Here is an 18,704-nt window from a genome sequence, read left to right on the forward strand (position 1 = left end):
TCACTCTATCGTTTCAAAATGGTAATATTATTAAGAATCATGAAGATCCTCATACAAGTTACCTTCTAATATATATTGTAATGTAATAATGTAACATAACAAGAACTAACGGCAAGGAGTACTCCATCCCCTTCACATTTTAATGACCCCAAATAAAACTTTTATTTAAAGTTGTGTTTCACGGATTTAAGAAGCAAAAAGCATGACATACTGAAGAATGCAGTTTGAGAAATACTGATCTTACACATATGTATAATATAAATCTCAGTCTAAACATCTTCTCATCATAATTTTTAAATTGCTTTTTAAAGAAAATGCTGGAATCTACAGAACTGGGACTTCAAAGAGATAATGTGATCCAGCCACTTTCTCTCTGGAGAGAGATATAAATATTTTTATTCCAAAAATATTTATACATTATACATATACTTTAGAACAGGATTATGTATCATATTTTTCTTTCTCCGACAGTGACTGACATATGTTTTTGTTCACAAATATCAAATCTTTCTCAAATGCCTCTTTTCTTCTATAAACACAAACATTATATACCCCACCCTCGATATTTTCCACTTTCCATTGCTAAATGATCTCCAGCCTCTGTTATTTAGAAAACTAAAGGTAAAAAGTGAGGTCCATTTTAGGGGCAAATTCTCACGCAGAAGGCAAAAAGTAGCTCTTTGAAAATCCGTATGTGGGGTTGAAAGTGCAATAAAGCCTAAGGGGGATTACCTTTCAAGGGCAGACAAGCATTGGGAAGTTCTGAAAGTGACCGCTGGGGTGGGGACGGGATGGTCAAGAAATTGACTGAGATGGAGGGAACCATGAGATAGAAGAGTTGAGGGACCAGCCTGTTTGCATTCCTCACTGCCTGGTACACAGTTGGTGCTTAATATATGTTCAATTTATGTTCAGTTACCGCAGGAACAAATAACTCTGATTTTACCAAGAAGCCACCACTTGGTATTTTAAAACCATGGGGTCATGTTGAGCAGAACTTTCATATTGGACCAAGCTAACGAGAAACCAGGCACTTTATTCGGGAAACTTCTCCCAATAATAAAAACCGGTTGTGCCCACAATGCTTCTTTGTATTAAACTATAATGGCTAAGATGAGAGAAGAGGAATTGAACCAGGGTTCGGGGGGGGGGGAAGGTGGACTCACGAGGGCTTGGCTTTTTTCTCCCTCAGATAAATTGCAGGTTTTAAAAAAATTAAATACATGCTCGTTACAAAAATACAAGATATAAATTGAAAACTAAAACATCATACAAAAAGTAATTACTGTTAACAGTTTAATATATATACGTCCAGTCCCCCCTTCCTTCCTCTCTTTCTTTCTTTCTTTCTTTCTTTTAAAGATTTTATTTATTTATTTGAGAGAGAGCGTGCGCACAAGCAGGGGGCAGGGAGAGGGAGAAGCTGACTCCACACTGAGCAGGGAGCCCGACGTGGGGCTCCATCCCAGGACCCTGGGATCAGGACCTGAGCTGAAGGCAGGCGCTCAACAGACTGAGCCACCGAGGTGCCCCTCCAGGCCTCTTTCTATTCATATGCATAATGTATCGTTTGCTTGTATGTATAATACGATTTTTTAAAGTGGAATACTATATATATTATCGTGCACTTTTAAAATTCACTTGAGCACATCAAATGGACAGCACACTATACACAAATCGACTTCATTCTTGTTAGGGGATGCATAGCATTCCATCATGGCGGCATACCATTCATGATTCATCCATTCCCCTCTGGACACTTAGGTTGTCTCTCAACTTTTGCCACTACAAGCAATGCTGTAACAGACTTCCTTGTACCTATACTTACCTGTGTAAGTAGATCTGTGGGAGGTATTCCTAAGAGTGGAATTGTTGGTTTGAAGAATACATACTTTTAAAGTTTTAATAGCTACTGGCAAGTTAAAGCATATGGTTTATCTTGGGACACTGATTATACCTTGGGTACTGACAAAAAAGATATCAAAATACCAACGAAGTGAGACTAGGTATTGTATGCCACCTTGCTTTATTTTTATTCGTGAAAAACATTTCTGAATCTTCTCTAAGGTATATATAGATAATTATCCGTGGAAGACAATCACGACTCATTCTGTCAAAAGCCATGATTGTATCCAATCAGTTATTTTCTTCCACTAAACACAACAACAAAAGCCCAACAAACAAACAAACAAATGAAAACCTCAGTTCATTTGCTAGCCCTTCTATCTTTAGAATATTCCTACGAATATTCTATACTGGGAATTGAGTAATGTTACTGGCTCCACTCCTACTCCTTATTATTCCTTCTTTTTCCTTTTGAACAAAGGAATAGCTAATGCTTCCTGTATCATTATCCGTGTCCTTTCTCATTGTGTCCATATTCTATTAAAATACTGCTTGTTGAGGTATATACTCCATCCTCAAAATCCAGACAGCTCAGCTAAGACACCAGGAGCTTTGACCCGCTTCCCAAATCTGAGCATTGTGCTTCCCTTTGCACTATCTTAAAAAAACCCTCTACCCTTCCTTAGCATACTCCGGCGTCCCCAAAGAAAGGAAGCTGAAGCTCCAAGACCACTTTTATCGCATTCTGGGTATCTTTTCTTCGAAGCTTAATTTATCTACCTTTGGCAAAGTGTCTGCTTCTGTGAGGTTTTGCATTGATTTTCACTGCATATGAAGTAGTTTCCCTTTCTGTATATTTCACAACCTTTATTTTCAAAGGCATAAGTGAACAATCCCACCATCCAATTCCATATTTGCCAGTTTTATTCCTGATTATTGCTATCTTTATCCAAATAAGATCTGTCAATTCAGCTTGTTTTCATACAGATTCTAAATACCTTGTTTGTGTGCTGTTATCTGTATATCCCAGCTCTGTCTCAAGAGAAAAACACCTAAAGTTCCTTCTGCAGCATATTCCGTTGTATGAAGAAGGCATACGTTCAGAGAAAAGGAGAGGTTATTCTCCTCCACGATGCGCACCTGCCCTCTGTATAGCCACTTTTGCTTTCACTCTTATAAATCTCTTCCCCTGTTGAAGCCTAGGAAGACTCTCAAAGATACCTTGATGGGCACCTGGCGGGCTCAGCAGGTAGAGCGTGCGACTCTTGATCCCAGGGTCATGAGTTTGAGCCCCACGTTGGGTGCAGAGAATACTTAAATAAAAAAACTTTCAAAAAAAAGATACCTTGCACACTTAAAACGTGTCCTTTTATTATAAAATCGTTTTCTTCCACCAGATTTGTATTCATTCCTCTTGTCAAAATTCTATAAAGTCTGTTGTCTCTTTCCATGTGCTCCTTCACCAAACACTGATACAGCTCTGCTTTACACAAAATGGCGCGAAGTTTCCAGTGAGTCTTCCAGAGTGTCTGTAAAATGGCTCCTGTTGCTTTAAACTACACTTCTTTCTGTCCCAATCCACATCTTAGTTCATTATTTTTCCATTTCTTCTGGGCCTTGGGTTCCATTGATGCAGAGATTATTATCTGTTCTTGGTTTCTTTCATGTTTCCCTTTCCCCCTCTTATAAAACTCTCCGCATCTATTTTTTTTTTCTTCTTCACATACTTTTGGGGGAAAAAACCCCCGAGCATTTAAAAAAAAAGTTTTTTTCTGTTCCCTATATTAAACTTACCCAATGTATCAAAACTTCAAATCCTATTAAGTAGAGGGAGGTACCTATGTAATACCCTGAAGGAATGAGCCATCTTAAATGAGTTTTATAAATTTTTAAATGGTCACATTAAAACAGAAGGGGATACGCGTCGACATTACACAACTGTAGTACAGAAACCATACGAGCCACAAATAATTACTACCAAAAGCCGGTTGGTTGTCAATAGCTTTCACATTCACTGTAATGTCATTTTGAAAAAAATCTAGATGGATAATTTTGGGTATTAAAAAGTAATCTGATAACCAAATCTTTCCATTAAATTCTGCACTGGAAGTAACTTATTAGCATATTGTATCAGTTTTGATCAGTATAATTTTGAAAAGGAAGTAGGATAAAAAGGAAATGCATCCTGAGAAGAGCAATAAAGATTATTAATGGAAAATATGTTTTACGAACAAAAATAAAAGGAACTCAAGAAAAGGTTAAGGAATGGCTTATTCCAATCTTTAAGTAAATGTAATGTATTTGATCAAAACAATATCATATGCATGTTTTTATGATACTGTTCTTCATTTAATTCAGAGGACAGAAAAGGAGCAGATGCATGTTTAAGGCAAAAGAGATATATAGACTGGATATAAAAGTTTCTATTAATATGAATTAAACTTCGCTCTTACCATACAACACCGCCTAGAGTTTAGAAACTTCTAATGGCTTCCTATCAGTGTTATATCACAATATAGAAATTTAAAGATTTTTTTGCTTTGTTTTGCTTTTTAAGAGTTTAAGTAATCTCTATATCCAACATAGGGCTCAAACCTACAACCCTGAGATCAAGAGTCGCATGCTCTACCAACTGAGCCAGCCAGGCGCCCCTGGAATTTAAAGATTGTTTTAATCTGGCCCCAGTTCAACTGTTCAACCTTATTTTTCATTATTCCCTTAAGTACTCTGATGCACTTTATCAGGTTGTTGTCTAGACTGGCTCATTGGTAAAAACCAGGCTTACCTCATTTCTAGTACCTTTACGTATGCCATTATTTTTCACATCGAATACCCTCCCTCCTTCAAAGCCTAGTTCAAATTTGACCTCCTCTGCAAAGCTATCTGTAACCAAATCTCCAAAATAATCAGCACCTTTAGTCGGAGTCTCACAATATAGCATTTAATTATATCCTATAGATTTTTGTTTTCAGTGAAAATGCAATAACTGGGACTGGATTTACCCTACTTCTTTTTTTTTTAAAGATTTTATTTATTTATTTGACAGAGACAGAGAGAGCTAGAGAGCACAATAGGGGCAACAGCAGAGGCAGAGGGAGAAGCAGGCTCCCCACTGAACAGGGAGCCCAATGCGGGGCTCGATCCCAGGACTCTGGGATCATGACCTGAGCCGAAGGCAGATGCTTAACCAACTGAGCCACCCAGGCGCCTTACTTCTTGAAACAACTTAAAACCAGACAAAATATATGAAAAAAAAGTTTAAAACTGCATGAAGGAGATGGATCTGTGAAAGATGAGAAGTTAGATGACCCCCATGATTGTTCTGGACTTTCCAAGACAGGTACAGGGAAGTAGGAACCCAGGTGAACCTTAGCATCCCCTCCTGGTGAGTGTTGAGGGCGTTCAGGCAGCTAGGTTTGTAGGGCAGAATGCAGGAGAAGAGATCTGCATAGAGAGGGGGCTACAGAGATCAAAAATAAATAACACTACGTCACATAAAATGAAATAAAATTTAAAAAGTGTCCCTCAAGTATTCAGGTGAGTACTGATAAGTGTATTTGTCTGGGGAAAGAACCACCCAGAAGGAGCACAAGAAAACACTCCAAGGCTCACCAAGGGCTGAGCATAACTCATTCAAACCACCAAAATGGAAACCTTATGATTCTAGGGCCTAGGTAGAGTACTTGTGTCAGTACTGGGACAAAGTTTGCCCTAGAATAAATGCTGTTCTGGTGCTACCCCCAAAGCTTAAAAGTTAATGAAAAATACGTTAATAATAGCAAAAGAATTGGGGGAGGAAATCAGAATGCAAAGTATGACCAAACTGATGGTGCGTCCTCCACCCCACCCCCTATTCTTTCCCCCAATATATCCCAACCTGGAATTAAGGGACCATGTCGTCTGGAGGCAGTCATCTGGGAGCAGACAGAGAAAACTCCCAAAGCTCAGAGCAAGTGGAGAAAATCCATTTTACTTTTATCTCCCTTTGCTCTTTCGAGTCCCATTCTCCAGGCAATTCCAAGGCCGTGTTGGTGGCGACAGTGACAGTGAGGGGTGGCAAATGCCAAAAACTGAGGGAGAGGAAATTTCCTCTTTGATCAGAGGACCTGTGATCACTCCTCTGCAATAAATACCTCTCTGTATTTGGACCAGGATCTGGGCTCCGTGGCGGTCAGTGTACAGCAGAGCAGGATAAATAAAACCCAGCTTCTAGGCCAGACGAGCAAAAGGAGAGCCCTCGAGAATTAGACAGTATGGGGAGCTGGTCAAGAGGCAGGAGCATGGAAAAGAGACCCCGCAAAGTTCCACACCATGGAACACTTCCCAACAATAAAAAGAAGCAAACCACTGATACACACAACAAAGTGGATGGATCTCAGGGATATTAGACGAAGTAAAAGAAGCCAGTCTCAAAAGCTTCCAGACTGGCCGATGCCATTTATATAATACTTGGAAAAGGATAAAACTACTGTGAAGGGAACAGATCAGTAGTATTCAGGGTTTAGAGGCGGAGATGAGTGTGACTACCAAGGGGTAACAAAAGTACGTTGGGGCAACAGAAAGGTCCCATATCAACTGTGGTGGCGATTACACAAAAATAATATATTTGTTAAAACTTGTAAATGTAGGGGCGCCTGGGTGGCTCAGTCAGTTAGGTGTCTGCCTTCGGCTCGGATCACGATCCCAGGTTCCCTGTATCCAGCCCCACATCGGGGGCCTGCTCAGCGGGGAGCCTGCTTCTCCTTCTGCCCCCTGCTTGTGCTCTCTCTCAGATGAATAAGTAAAACCTCAAAAACATAATAAAACTCATAAATGTAAAATAAAAACCAAAAACCAAACTCGTAAAGGTATAGCTCAATAAAAAATCCATTTTACTGTATGTTAATTTAAAAAATAAAGATGTGGAAAGATGGCAAAAGATTTGCCAACTTAACACTAGTTAAAAGAAAGCTGGCAGAGGGGCGCCTGGCTGGCTCAGCTGGTAGAGCATATAACTCTTTCAGGGTCGTAATTTCAAGCCCCATGTTGGGCATAAACCTTACTTAGAAAAAAAAAAGCTGGCATGACTATAATATCAGACAAAATAGGTCTCAGAACAAAGAATATTTATTATCACTCTGATAAAAGATCTCAGCTTCCTCCTTCAGAAACTAGAAATAGAAGAGTAGATTAACCTCAGGGTGCCTGGGTGGCTCAGTCAGTAAAGCGTCTGACTCTTGATTTCAGCTCAGGTCATGGTCTCAGGGTTCTGAGATCGAGCCCCAGGTCAGGCTCTGCACTGGGAGTGAAGTCTGCTCAAGACTCTTTCTCTCTCTCTGCCCTTCCTCCCCCCATGGCTGCACACATGCTCTCTCTCTCTCTAAAATAAATAAATAAACCTTTTTAAAAAAGAAGAGCAGATTAATTCCCAAAAGCAGGAAATGAAAATAATAAAGATCAGAGAGGAGACTGATGAAATGTAACACAGAAAGAGAAAAAAGCAATAAAACCAAAAAACTGGTTCTTTGAGAAGATTTGAAAAACTCCAGCCAGACAGACTGGGGAGATAAAGAGAAAAAAAGCAAATTACCAATACCAGGATTGAGAGAGATGATAGTACTAGAGACCGCATAGCTTTTAAAAGAATAATAAGTAAATATGAACAACTGTATGCCAATAAATTTGACAACTCAGTTGCAATGGATAAATTCCTTGAAAGATACAAGCTGCTAAAGATTACTCTAGAAGAAATCAATAACCTGAATAGCTATATGTCTAACTATAAAATTAAATTTTCACTGGTGAATTCTATCAAACATTTAAGGAAGAAATAACACCAATTCTACACAAACATATCCAGAAAATGAAGAGGAGGGAACACGTCCCAACTCATTCTATAAGGCCAGCATTATCCTAATATCAAAACCAGACAAAGGTAAGAAAACTAAGAAAACTAAAGCCAAAATTTCTCGTGAGCATAGATGCAAACATTCTTAAAATTTTAGCAAATAAAATTCAATAATATATAAAAAGGATAATACATTATAACCAAGTGGGTCCTGCAATGCATGGTTGCTTTAGCGTTCAAAAATCAATCAATATAACTTACAATATTAACAAATTAAAAAGAGAAATAATGAGATCACCTCAATAGGTGCAAAAAAGTATTTGACAAAATTCAACATCCATTTCGGATTAAAAACATGAAACAAAGGGCACCTGGGTGGTTCAGTCAACGGTTAAGTGTCTGCCTTTGGCTCAGGTCATGATCTCAGGGTCCTGGGGTTGAGCCCTGCATTGGGCCCTGTTCAGCAGGGAGTCTTGCTTCTCCCTCTCCCACTCTCCCTGCTCATGCTCTCTCTCTCTCTCTCTCAAATAAATAAAATCTTTTTAAAAAACCATGAAACAAAACTCTCAGCAAATAGGAACAGAAAGGAACTTCTTCAAACTTATAACTAACACCATACTTAATGGTGAAAGAATGAATGTTTTTCCTCCCTGATATCAGCAAAAAAGCAGGAATGTATACTCAACCACTACCACTCAACACTTCTCTGGAGTTCCTACACAGTGCAATAAGGCAAGAAAATGAAATAAAAAGCATCAGATTGGAAAGAATGAAATAAATATCTTAATTCATAGGCAAAATGATTGTCTATGTAGAAAATTCTACAGACTCTACAAAAAGCCTCTAGAATAAGTTGGTTTATCAAGGTTGCAAGACAAAAGATCAAGAATCATTAACAAGCTGTATTACTATATACTAGCAACAAATAATCAGAAATCGAAATTACGTATTACAGCCTACTTAGGGTAACAATATACTAAAGTAGACTAACAGGAAAGGTGGTAGACTCTCTTCCAACTGCTATCTTAAAGACACACTCAATTGTGGAAGTAGTAGAATAACTTATTGTACCCTATCCCGAGTACCAAAAAAGCTATTCCCAAGAAAGATTATATATTCATTTCTCTATATTCTAGCTGCCATTTAGGTAACTGAAATAAAGAAATGAAAAGTTTCATTTTGATAAAAACTTCAACAATCTATATTATTTGAGCTCTTCTTTTATACAATATAATTTATTCTAAAATCTTTATGCTTTCTTTTTTTAATTGAAGTATAGTTGACACAGGATGTTACGTTAGATTCAGGTGTGCAGTACAGTAATTTGACCAGTTTATATGCTACATTATGTTCATCACCAGGGTAGCTCCCATCTGTCATCATATGACACTATTGCAATGTCTTGACTCCATTCCCTGTGCTGTGCCTTCTATTCCTGTGACTTATTCATCCCATAACCGAAAGCCTTTACCTCCCACCCCCCTTCACCCATTTTGCTCATCTCCCCAACCTTCCCCCTCTGGTAACCATCAGTTTGTTCTCTACTTATGGGTCTGTTTCTGCCTTTTGTTTGTTTGGGTTTTTTGTTTGTTTTTTTTTTGTGAGTTTTTTTATATTTTACATTTAAGTGAAATCATATAGTATTTGTCTTTCTCTCTTGGACTTATTTCACTCAGGATAATATCCTCTAGGTCCATCCATGTTGTCACAAATGGCAAGAGCTCATCATTTTTTATGGCTTAGTAGTATTTCATGATATATATGATTCATATATTCATATTATATATATTTCATTCTATATAATATATAATGAATTTTATTCTTAACAGAAATAGAATTATGCAGAAATATATATACATATATAATGAAAGAGTACTATATAAGTAATATATATTAATACATAGATATTAATATACATGTATATCTCCCACACCTTTTTTGTCCATTTATCTATTATGCCTTCCTTTCTTATATAAATACATCTTTATTTTTAAATCTTTTAAAGTAAATTCTACCCCCAACATGGGGCTCAAACTCACAACCCTGAGATCAAGAGTCGCATGCTCTACTGACTGAGCCAGCCAGGCGCCCCAACAATACATTTTTGAACTTATTTTATGATCCTAGAGTTTTAAAACTGGGTACAGTTCATCAACATGACATGATAAGCAAGCCAAATGTCCACGTTAGCATAAGCAATTCATAAAGTTAGCCTGCTGGAAGGCAAGACAAGGTCATTTTTTTTAAAGATTTTATTTATTCATTCGACAGAGAGAGAGACAGTCAGCGAGAGAGGGAACACAAGCAGGGGGAGTGGGAGAGGAAGAAGCAGGCTCCCAGTGGAAGAGCCCGATGTGGGGCTCGATCCCAGAACGCCAGGATCACGCCCTGAGCCGAAGGCAGACGCCCAACGACTGAGCCACCCAGGCGCCCCAAGACAAGGTAATTTGTATAGGCTCTTAAGATAATTCACTTCTTTAACATTGCATTATATAGATAATCTGAGACTATAAAATGATCTTTTATTGGCTTTACAACTAAAACTGGATAGAAAAAATAGTAAATAGACAAAAAATGGAGGAAAATATAGGAAGAACAGTCTGGTAGGCACTTGTCTTAACACGAGAAAATGCCAATTAGGAGCTTAGACACCCAGAGCAGGGAGGCATTTGGAAACTCTGTAGGTCTGAGTAGCACAGCCAACAATCAGGAAGCAATTTGTTTCTACCTGGGTAACATTCTAGAATTAATACACATTGCTACCAGCTGAAACATGGTACTACAGTCATGGCCTCTTTGTTGTAAAAGGGATGTGTCCAACTGGCAGTTAACATTTTTTCTGTCTGTTTTGTTTGCTTTGTTTTTTTCCAATTTTGATAGGGGAAGGGAAGTAGGGCAGGCAGGCAGGAAGACTTTCTTTATAATTCTACTATTTCTATTAAGAATAAAATCTTTATGGGGCGCCTGGCTGGTTCAGTCGGGAGAGCATACAACTCCTTTTTTTTTCAGTTTAATAGAATTTTTATTACAAAGCTGTTAAGCATAAAGTGATACATCGTTTCTGTCTTTAGTTAACACGGGCACATGTTCACTTAGTAATGTTATCTCAACTAGTTTATTATTGACATTTATTAGTGAGTGTGTAATACTGCATTAGCTGGTAGGCTCGGGTTATGAGCTAATACTTTGAGGATAGCTCATCTGTGTTTGACTTCTAGACCAATATTTATCTTGGGGTTGTGAATTCGAGCCTCATGTTGAGTGTAGAGATTACTTAAAACACAATCCTTAAAAAAAAAAAAAAAAAAAAAAGAATAGGGGCGCCTGGGCAGCTCAGTTGTTTAAACATCCAACTCTTGATTTCAGCTCAGGTCATGATCTTTGGGTCATGAGATCGAGCCCCACATCAGGCTCTGCACTTAGCACAGAGTCGGCTTAAGATCTCTCTCTCCCGACTGTGGACTCTGGGAAACAAACTGAGGGTTTTAGAGGGGAGAGGGTGGGGGGGATGGGCTAGCCCAGTGAAGGGTATTAAGGAGGGCACGCATTGCATGGAGCACTGGGTGTTATACGCAAACAATGAATCACGGAGCACTACATCAAGAACTAATGATGTACTGTATGGTGACTAACATATCATAATAAATAAATAAATAAATCTCCCTCTGCCCCTCCCCAGCTCTCTCTCTTTAAATAACTAAAATCTTTAAAAAAAAATTAAATCTTTACTATATCATTCACAACACATTATCTGTTAGCCTTTGTTATTATGTGTGAAAACTTAATATTAATTAATGAAAACTTAATATTTACAGACATTACATTTAAAAAGATAACAGTTTAGAGCAAGATTAGAAGAAACAAATTACAAAAACAGATTACAAAAACAAATCGGCAGTCAGAAAACAGGTGTTCAAGTCCCAGTTGTTGTCACTTACTGGCTGTGTGATTTGGACAAGCCGCCTAACCTCCCTGAGCTTCAGTTTCCTAATCTATAAAATGGAGAGAATGATTCTTGCCTTTTCTATCTCACAATATTGTTTAAAGTATCAATGAGACAAGTACATATGAAAGTTATTATAACTGCCATCCAAATTCATTTATTCCACCAACAATACCAATAATAGCAGTGAAAAGCACTGAGTATTTCCTCCATGCCAGGTGATGGGCTAGGCTCTTTCTATGTATTATCTCTTTGAATGGCAATAACAAGTATTCCAATAGTAATAATAATGGGCACTTATTAAGCATTCGCCATGTACCCCAGCACCAGATCACAGGCGTACAGAAACAACAAATTAGACCCTAGATGTTGTGAATTGCACTGACAGGTCATATAAACGAGGGCTAAGAGGGAAGACTAGAAGAAGCTGCTTACTCTGCCTGCCTCCCACAAGCTCTAGCTTCAAAGGCAATTAAAGCAGCTGTCAGGGGAACAGGTCCATGGGGAGTGACTGTTCTTAGAAGTCCCACCCTGTAGGATGACCCATTGTATAACTGTTTTTAGGGCAAAAGTAGAATTCCAGTTTTATCACTTACCACTTAAGATGGGTAATTATGAATAAACAGGGGTTTACTAGAGACAAAAAGTAAAATGAGGGCATTTCAGGGCCAGGAAATGGGTGCAAAGACTTGAGTGTGGAAAAAAATATATGTTTAGAGAACAGTGAAAAGTCGGAAGTCTTCCAGGGGTTTGCCTTGACCATCTGTCCTATGAACTCTACTAAGGTTAAGCAGAAGCAAATATCATATGACTGAAATGATGAAGGACAGTGATAACAGAACAACAAGGACTATAAAACCAAAGGGGCTGGGCAAAAAGCTTGCAAATCATGTTCTCACAAGGGATTCGTATCTAGAATACATAAAGAAGCCTTATGACTAAATAAAGAGATAAGTAACCCAACTAAGAATTGGGAAAAGGATCTGAGTAGACAGTTCTTAAAAGATGATAGACAAACGGCCATAAGCACAAATGAAAAGATGGTCAACATCGTCAGCAATCAAGGAAGTACAACGCAAAACCAGGAGATACCACATCACACCTAGCAGCACAGCTACAATCAAAAAGAGATAATTAGTGTTGGCGAGAATTGGAAAATTGGAATCCTCATGCACTGTGGCTGGGAACGGAAAGTGGTACAGCCACTCTGGAAAATACCCTGGCAGTTCTTCGAAAGTTTAAACACAGAATTACTGTATGACCTAGCAATTCTACCCCTAGGTATATTTGAAAGATAAATGAAACCATGTCCACACAGACACTTCTTCCTGAAGGTTCATAGCAGCAGTATTTATAATAGCCAAAAAGGAGAAAAAAAACCTAAATGTCCAATCAACGGATGGATGAATTTTTTTAAAGTGGTATATCCAGGGTGGGGGGATGGGCTAGCCCGGTGATGGGTATTAAGGAGGGCACGTGTTACATGGAGCACTGGGTGGTATACGCAAACAATGAATCGTGGAACACTGCATCAAAAACTAAGGATGTACGGTATGGTGACTAACATACCATAATAAAAAAAATTTAAAAAAATAAGGTGGTATATCCATACAATGGAATAGTATTCAGTCATAAAAAGGAAAGCAGCACTGATACAGGCTACAACACGGGTGAACCTTGAAAACATGGCGCGAAGTAAAAGAAACCGGTCACAGAAGACTACACATTATGATTCCATTGGTAGGAAACGTTCAGAATAGGCAAATCTACAGAGACAGAGAGTAGATTAGTGGTGGTTGAGGTTTGGGGAAAGAGCTGGAAGTAGACGCGGAGTGACTGCTAATGGATACAAGGTTTCTTTCTGAGCAGATGATAATGTTCTACAATGGACTGTGGTGATATTTGCAAAACCCTGTGAGTTTGCTAAAATCTAAAACCATTGAATTGTGCACTTTATATGGGTGAATTAGATGGTATGTGAATTGTGTCTCCATAAAGCTGTTATTTTTAAGGCATGAAGGTGCCAAGGAAGGGTATGATTTAATGAATTACCATAAAATGGGGCAGTAAAAGAAAAATGTTGACAACCTGGGATAATAGGTGAAGCCAAAGGATGGAAGCTTTCCATGAGAAATAGCCGTATCTATAGAAACACTAAAGGAGAGAGGAAAATTGAGATAGTCCTTGATTTTACCCATTACTACTTAAGCAAACCCTGGTTAACCTTCCTTAATTGAGTGAAAGCAATTTGCACTGCTTAACTTCATCACAGATTCTCTGGGGATCTGCTCAAGGTTCTAGGAATCCAAGCCTATTAGGGATCACGATTCTTTAGGCACTTTCTTCGACAGCCTAGTTTGCGAAAGCCTGTTTAACCAAGACGACTAATCTGTAGGAGCAGATCAAGCCAGCCAGACGGATACCTTCCCCGGCACATCCATCACTTCAGATCAGCTACATTTCCTCTGACGCCTTCCATGTTGGGCTCAAATGGAAGTAAAATAAAATGGGTATTTATGATGTACCTTACTTTCCCATAAATTGTCGCATTTAATCCTCACATCTCTTACCCATTTTATAGATAAGGAAACTGGCCCAGACAGGATGGAGGGCTCCCAAAGTCACATAACTAGTGGTAAAATTAGGATTCCAGGTTTGGCCTAAACTCAAGTCCTTCACGCTAGAGTTATGCAGTGGGTAATCCTGCAAAGTGAGAATTCTTTTTTTTTTTTTAAAGATTTTATTTATTTATCTGACAGAGAGACAGCCAGTGAGAGAGGGAACACAAGCAGGGGGAGTGGGAGAGGAAGAAGCAGGCTCCCAGAGGAGGAGCCCGATGCAGGGCTCGATTCCAGGACCCCGGGATCATGCCCTGAGCTGAAGGCAGACGCTTAACGTCTGAGCCACCCAGGCACCCCCAAGGTGAGACTTCTGAAAACACTTTCTCCCCATGGGTCACTTGCCCTGACAGCGACTCCTAATGCCTTTTGAAGCTGAAGTTTGTGTGATTGCTAATTTTAAAACAATGATAACATTTACACATTAAACACTTCTCTGACTTGTTCCCTTGACAGCCACACACCTAAGATTAGATACGGGGAAAAAAGTTCTCTGTTAGTGCTGCTACTTAAAAATCTCAGTTTGTGAGAACATCATTTTTAATGGACTTTTAAAGAGAGCAAAGTTTGGCAATAGCAATAGAGAGTGGCAGCTCTATGTCACCACAGCAAATAGTACAATTACAAAAAAAAAGTCAGCGGATGAAAGATCACCTTTACTCCATACAAACTCTCTAATTACTTTCACATCATTGTTCTTTCCAACAGCTGGGACCAACAAAGGCAAAATGTAATACAGCTAAGGGTCTAAGACCCAGCCATACTGGTTTTATCAACAATTATACATATATATAATATATAAACATATATAATATATATAATAATATATTATATTACATATAATATATAAATATATATTTATATATTTATAAATATATAAAATAAAATATATAATTATATATTTATATATTATATATATTATATAATTATATATAAAATAAAAATATATATATTTCAATTTCAATTCAATTTAATTAACATATAGTATAGTATTGTTTCAGAGGTAGAATTTAGTGATTCATCAGTTGCATATCACACCCAGTGCTCATTCATTCCATCAAGTGCCCTCCTTAATGCCCATCACGTAGTTACCCCATCCCCCCACCCACCTCCCCTCCAGCAACCCTCACGTTGTTTCCCATAGTTAAGAGAACAATTATCTTTTTTAAACCACACAGGTTACACAAAAATATTTCCATTGTAAAAAAAATTAAACAGTGCAAGATTATACAGAGCAAAAAGTAGAACATTCACCAGCCACCCTAATGTTTCCAGACCTTTTGCTGTACATTTACATTCATATACATATATATATAGTATAGTTTTTATATAGTTTTATATAAGTAGTTTTATAGTTTTATATATATATGTATACACACACACATATATATATGGTATAGTTTTCCTCCTTTTTTAAAAAGATTTATTTATTTGAGAGAGAAAGCATGAGCAGAAGGGGCAGAGGCAGAGGGAAAGAGAATCTCAAGCACACTGTGCTGAGCGTGGAGCCCAACGAGGGGCTCGATCTCATGACCCTGTGAGATCATGACCTGAGCCAAAACAAAGAGCTGGGTGCTCAACTGATGGCACCACTCAGGCACCCCATTTATTGTATAGTTTTTCCACCAATAGATGGGATTATACAATACATACCATCCTATAACTTTACAGCTTTATTGAGATAGAATTGACATGCTATACAATTCACTTATTTATAGTGTAGAGTTCAGTGGTTTTTAGCACATTCACAGATAATGTGTGCAACCATATCCACAGTCAATTTTAGGATATTTTCAACATCTCATAAAGAAATCCTGGATCGTTTAGCACCCTCGTATGCTTGCATTCTCTCCAACTCTAAGCAACCACTAGTCTACTTTCTGTCTCTATAGATTTCCCTCTTCTGGCCATTCTGTCTGAATGGAATCATATAAAATACGGCCTTTTGTGACTAGCTTCTTCCACTGATCACATTTGAAGGTTCATCGATGTTGTAGCATGCGTCAGTACTTCTTTCCTGTATATAGCTGAATAATATTCCATCACGTGCATATGCCGTATTTGTCCTGTTACTTTTGTCATTTAATATATTCTTTCCATTGTTATGCACAGATCTACTTCACCCTCTTACAAAGTTGTTATACAACATAATTTATGTTAGCATTTCCCTGTTGATAAGCTACCCCTGATGTCTCCCCATTAAAGCAATTAGTTCTTCACCCTCATATGCTACGTAGGGAGAAAGGGAGAGGCCATCTTCCTCGGAAGAAGATGGACCCTGTACCTACAACAGTGGTTGTAAAGGTATGTTCCCTGGTCCTGCAGAATCACCTGGGAACTTATTAAAAATACATCTATCTGAGTTTTTGATTCAAAAACTCTGAGGCAGTGCCCAGCGCCCACAGTTTTAACAGGCCTTCCTCCTTGTGATTCTGAAATGCACTAAAATTTGAGGACCACTGCCCTAAATCTGATATCACTGCACTAAAGTGGCTTCCATTATTTAGTTTGAAGTACATTTTAAAAATTGGCAGGAGCATACACATTGGCTACAGCGCAAGACTATGGGCATGGATGGGGTAGATGTAATAGTTGGGGGGGGTAAGTGAGACTCTTTTTCTTTAGAGAGATTACTTTAATATAACAAGAAAATCTCTTCCTCTCAGACTTTTCCTATCTGCTTGACCCCTCATCCTCTTTTCCCACAGCCTTGAATAACCAACAATTAAACCATTTACATAGCATTGAGATGCCAGGAATTGGCAAGCTTCTCCTTCCTGACCCTCACATTTCTGCTGATGAGACCCACAGGACAACAAACCCTAAAACCCAGCTCCCATTACAAACCAAAATAATGGAAGATATGATCTCATGGAATTACAGATGGGAGCTAGAATGGAATCTAGAGATCTCCTAGTCAAGACACATTTTGGAGATAAGACAAATGAAGCCCAGAAAAGTTACATGACAGCACAAAGCCACACAGCAAGCAGAGGACTCCTCTCTTACTATGCTATGTATGATACTGCACACCAATACTCTATACTATATATTGCTTTAGCCTAATGGTCATTGACCAGAAATCTGCATGAAATTCACCTGGGGAGATTTCTTTGAAAAATACATTCAGAAAAATTGCTTTTCTCTTACCAGAGGAACACTGATAGAATCTGACTGTATCTAGAAGACATTCAGCAATGCCCACAGAGGTCAGGGAGTGTCCACAACTGCCAGGAGTACCAGGCCTGCTTATCCTTATGCTAATTAGCTCCACGTTGCAGTTTTTGATGGTTTTTTTCTTTTCTTTTCTTTTCTTTTTTTTTTTGGCTTTCTATTGTATTTCCGTCCTCTCCTTTGAGGTCAGTTATTACCTCTTACATCTATCAGGAAGGTATGTAGTTTTCCCCTCAAGTCTTCTTCTCTGATGTTTGTTTGCTCTTTTTTAAAATTCATACACTTAATTTTTTTTAGAGGAGTTTTAGGTTCACAGCAAAATGGAACAGCGAGTACGGAGGGTTCCCATATGCACCCTGTCCACACACATGCACGCTCCTGGCCCCCCGCTATCGACATCTCACACCACAAACACCCTGGACGGTTTTTAAATCCATTTAAATATTACGAAAGGGACAGTTCAGATTACCTGTAACACCACAGAACTGTGGGTATTGCTGGTAAAGATGCGTGTGGTTCCTGCCTTGGAAGACTGCAGATGGGACGAGAGACCCATTTCGCTGCTTCCAAGGGACAATTTCATGTGTTGGTCTTCCTCTTCCACTAGAGATCTGCAAATGTTTATAAGTCAGAAAGAAAGGCAAATTAAAAGTTGTTTAGAGAAATAACCAGTCACTAGTGGCAATCATTCGACTATGGAATATACTGAATTTTGTTTCCTTGTGCTGTAGGTTGATACTATTCTAGAAGAAATTATATATTCGCAAAAAAGTTTTCAAGGTCAGAAAAAAATTAGAAGTGAGAAATCAACCTAAAAGCTGGTTCAAAACTGCATTCACAAAGGGCTTTTGTATTTTTAGTGCCAGAGTAATTGTTTTTGGTATTGTAGTATTTAGGTAGCAATAACATCAAATTGTGTTGTTCACAGTTAAAATGACTTTGGAACACCTCATTTTAAAAGATAACAATAATAGCTATCATCTATTCAATAGTCACTACATATGGGGTGCCTGCCCAGAAATTTACACACATGACCTCATATAATCCTTAAAACAATCCGATGCAGTAGGTACTACTATTATTTCTTTTGTATTAAGGGTAGGGAAAATGAGCTACAAAAAGGTTAAAAGTAAGTAACCTTAGGTCACAAAGTTATTAAAGTAGTTGGGTCAGGATTCGAATACAAGTCTAGTGTGACTCCAAATTCCAAAGACCCCATTAATAAAAGTCAAAGATTAACTCTGATAGTAATACGCTGCCTCCTCTTCAGTCATTAGTTATAGTTCTAATCAACCCC

General features: G+C 38.3%; 1 protein-coding gene across 10 annotated transcripts in view; it reads right to left on the reverse strand.

The window, feature by feature from the left end:
• The window catches only part of KLHL13 (kelch like family member 13), a 282,631-nt gene that overhangs the window by 24,498 nt on the left and 239,429 nt on the right, over positions 1 to 18,704 (reverse strand). For all 10 annotated transcript variants that reach the window (XM_057313772.1, XM_057313774.1, XM_057313782.1 and 7 more), the window contains one exon: positions 17,877 to 18,018. In XM_057313772.1, coding sequence (XP_057169755.1) covers positions 17,877 to 18,018 — 142 coding nt within the window. The remainder of the gene's footprint in view (positions 1 to 17,876; positions 18,019 to 18,704) is intronic.

The sequence above is a fragment of the Ursus arctos genome, chromosome X (assembly GCF_023065955.2).
Source record: "Ursus arctos isolate Adak ecotype North America chromosome X, UrsArc2.0, whole genome shotgun sequence".
Lineage (NCBI taxonomy): Eukaryota > Metazoa > Chordata > Mammalia > Carnivora > Ursidae > Ursus > Ursus arctos.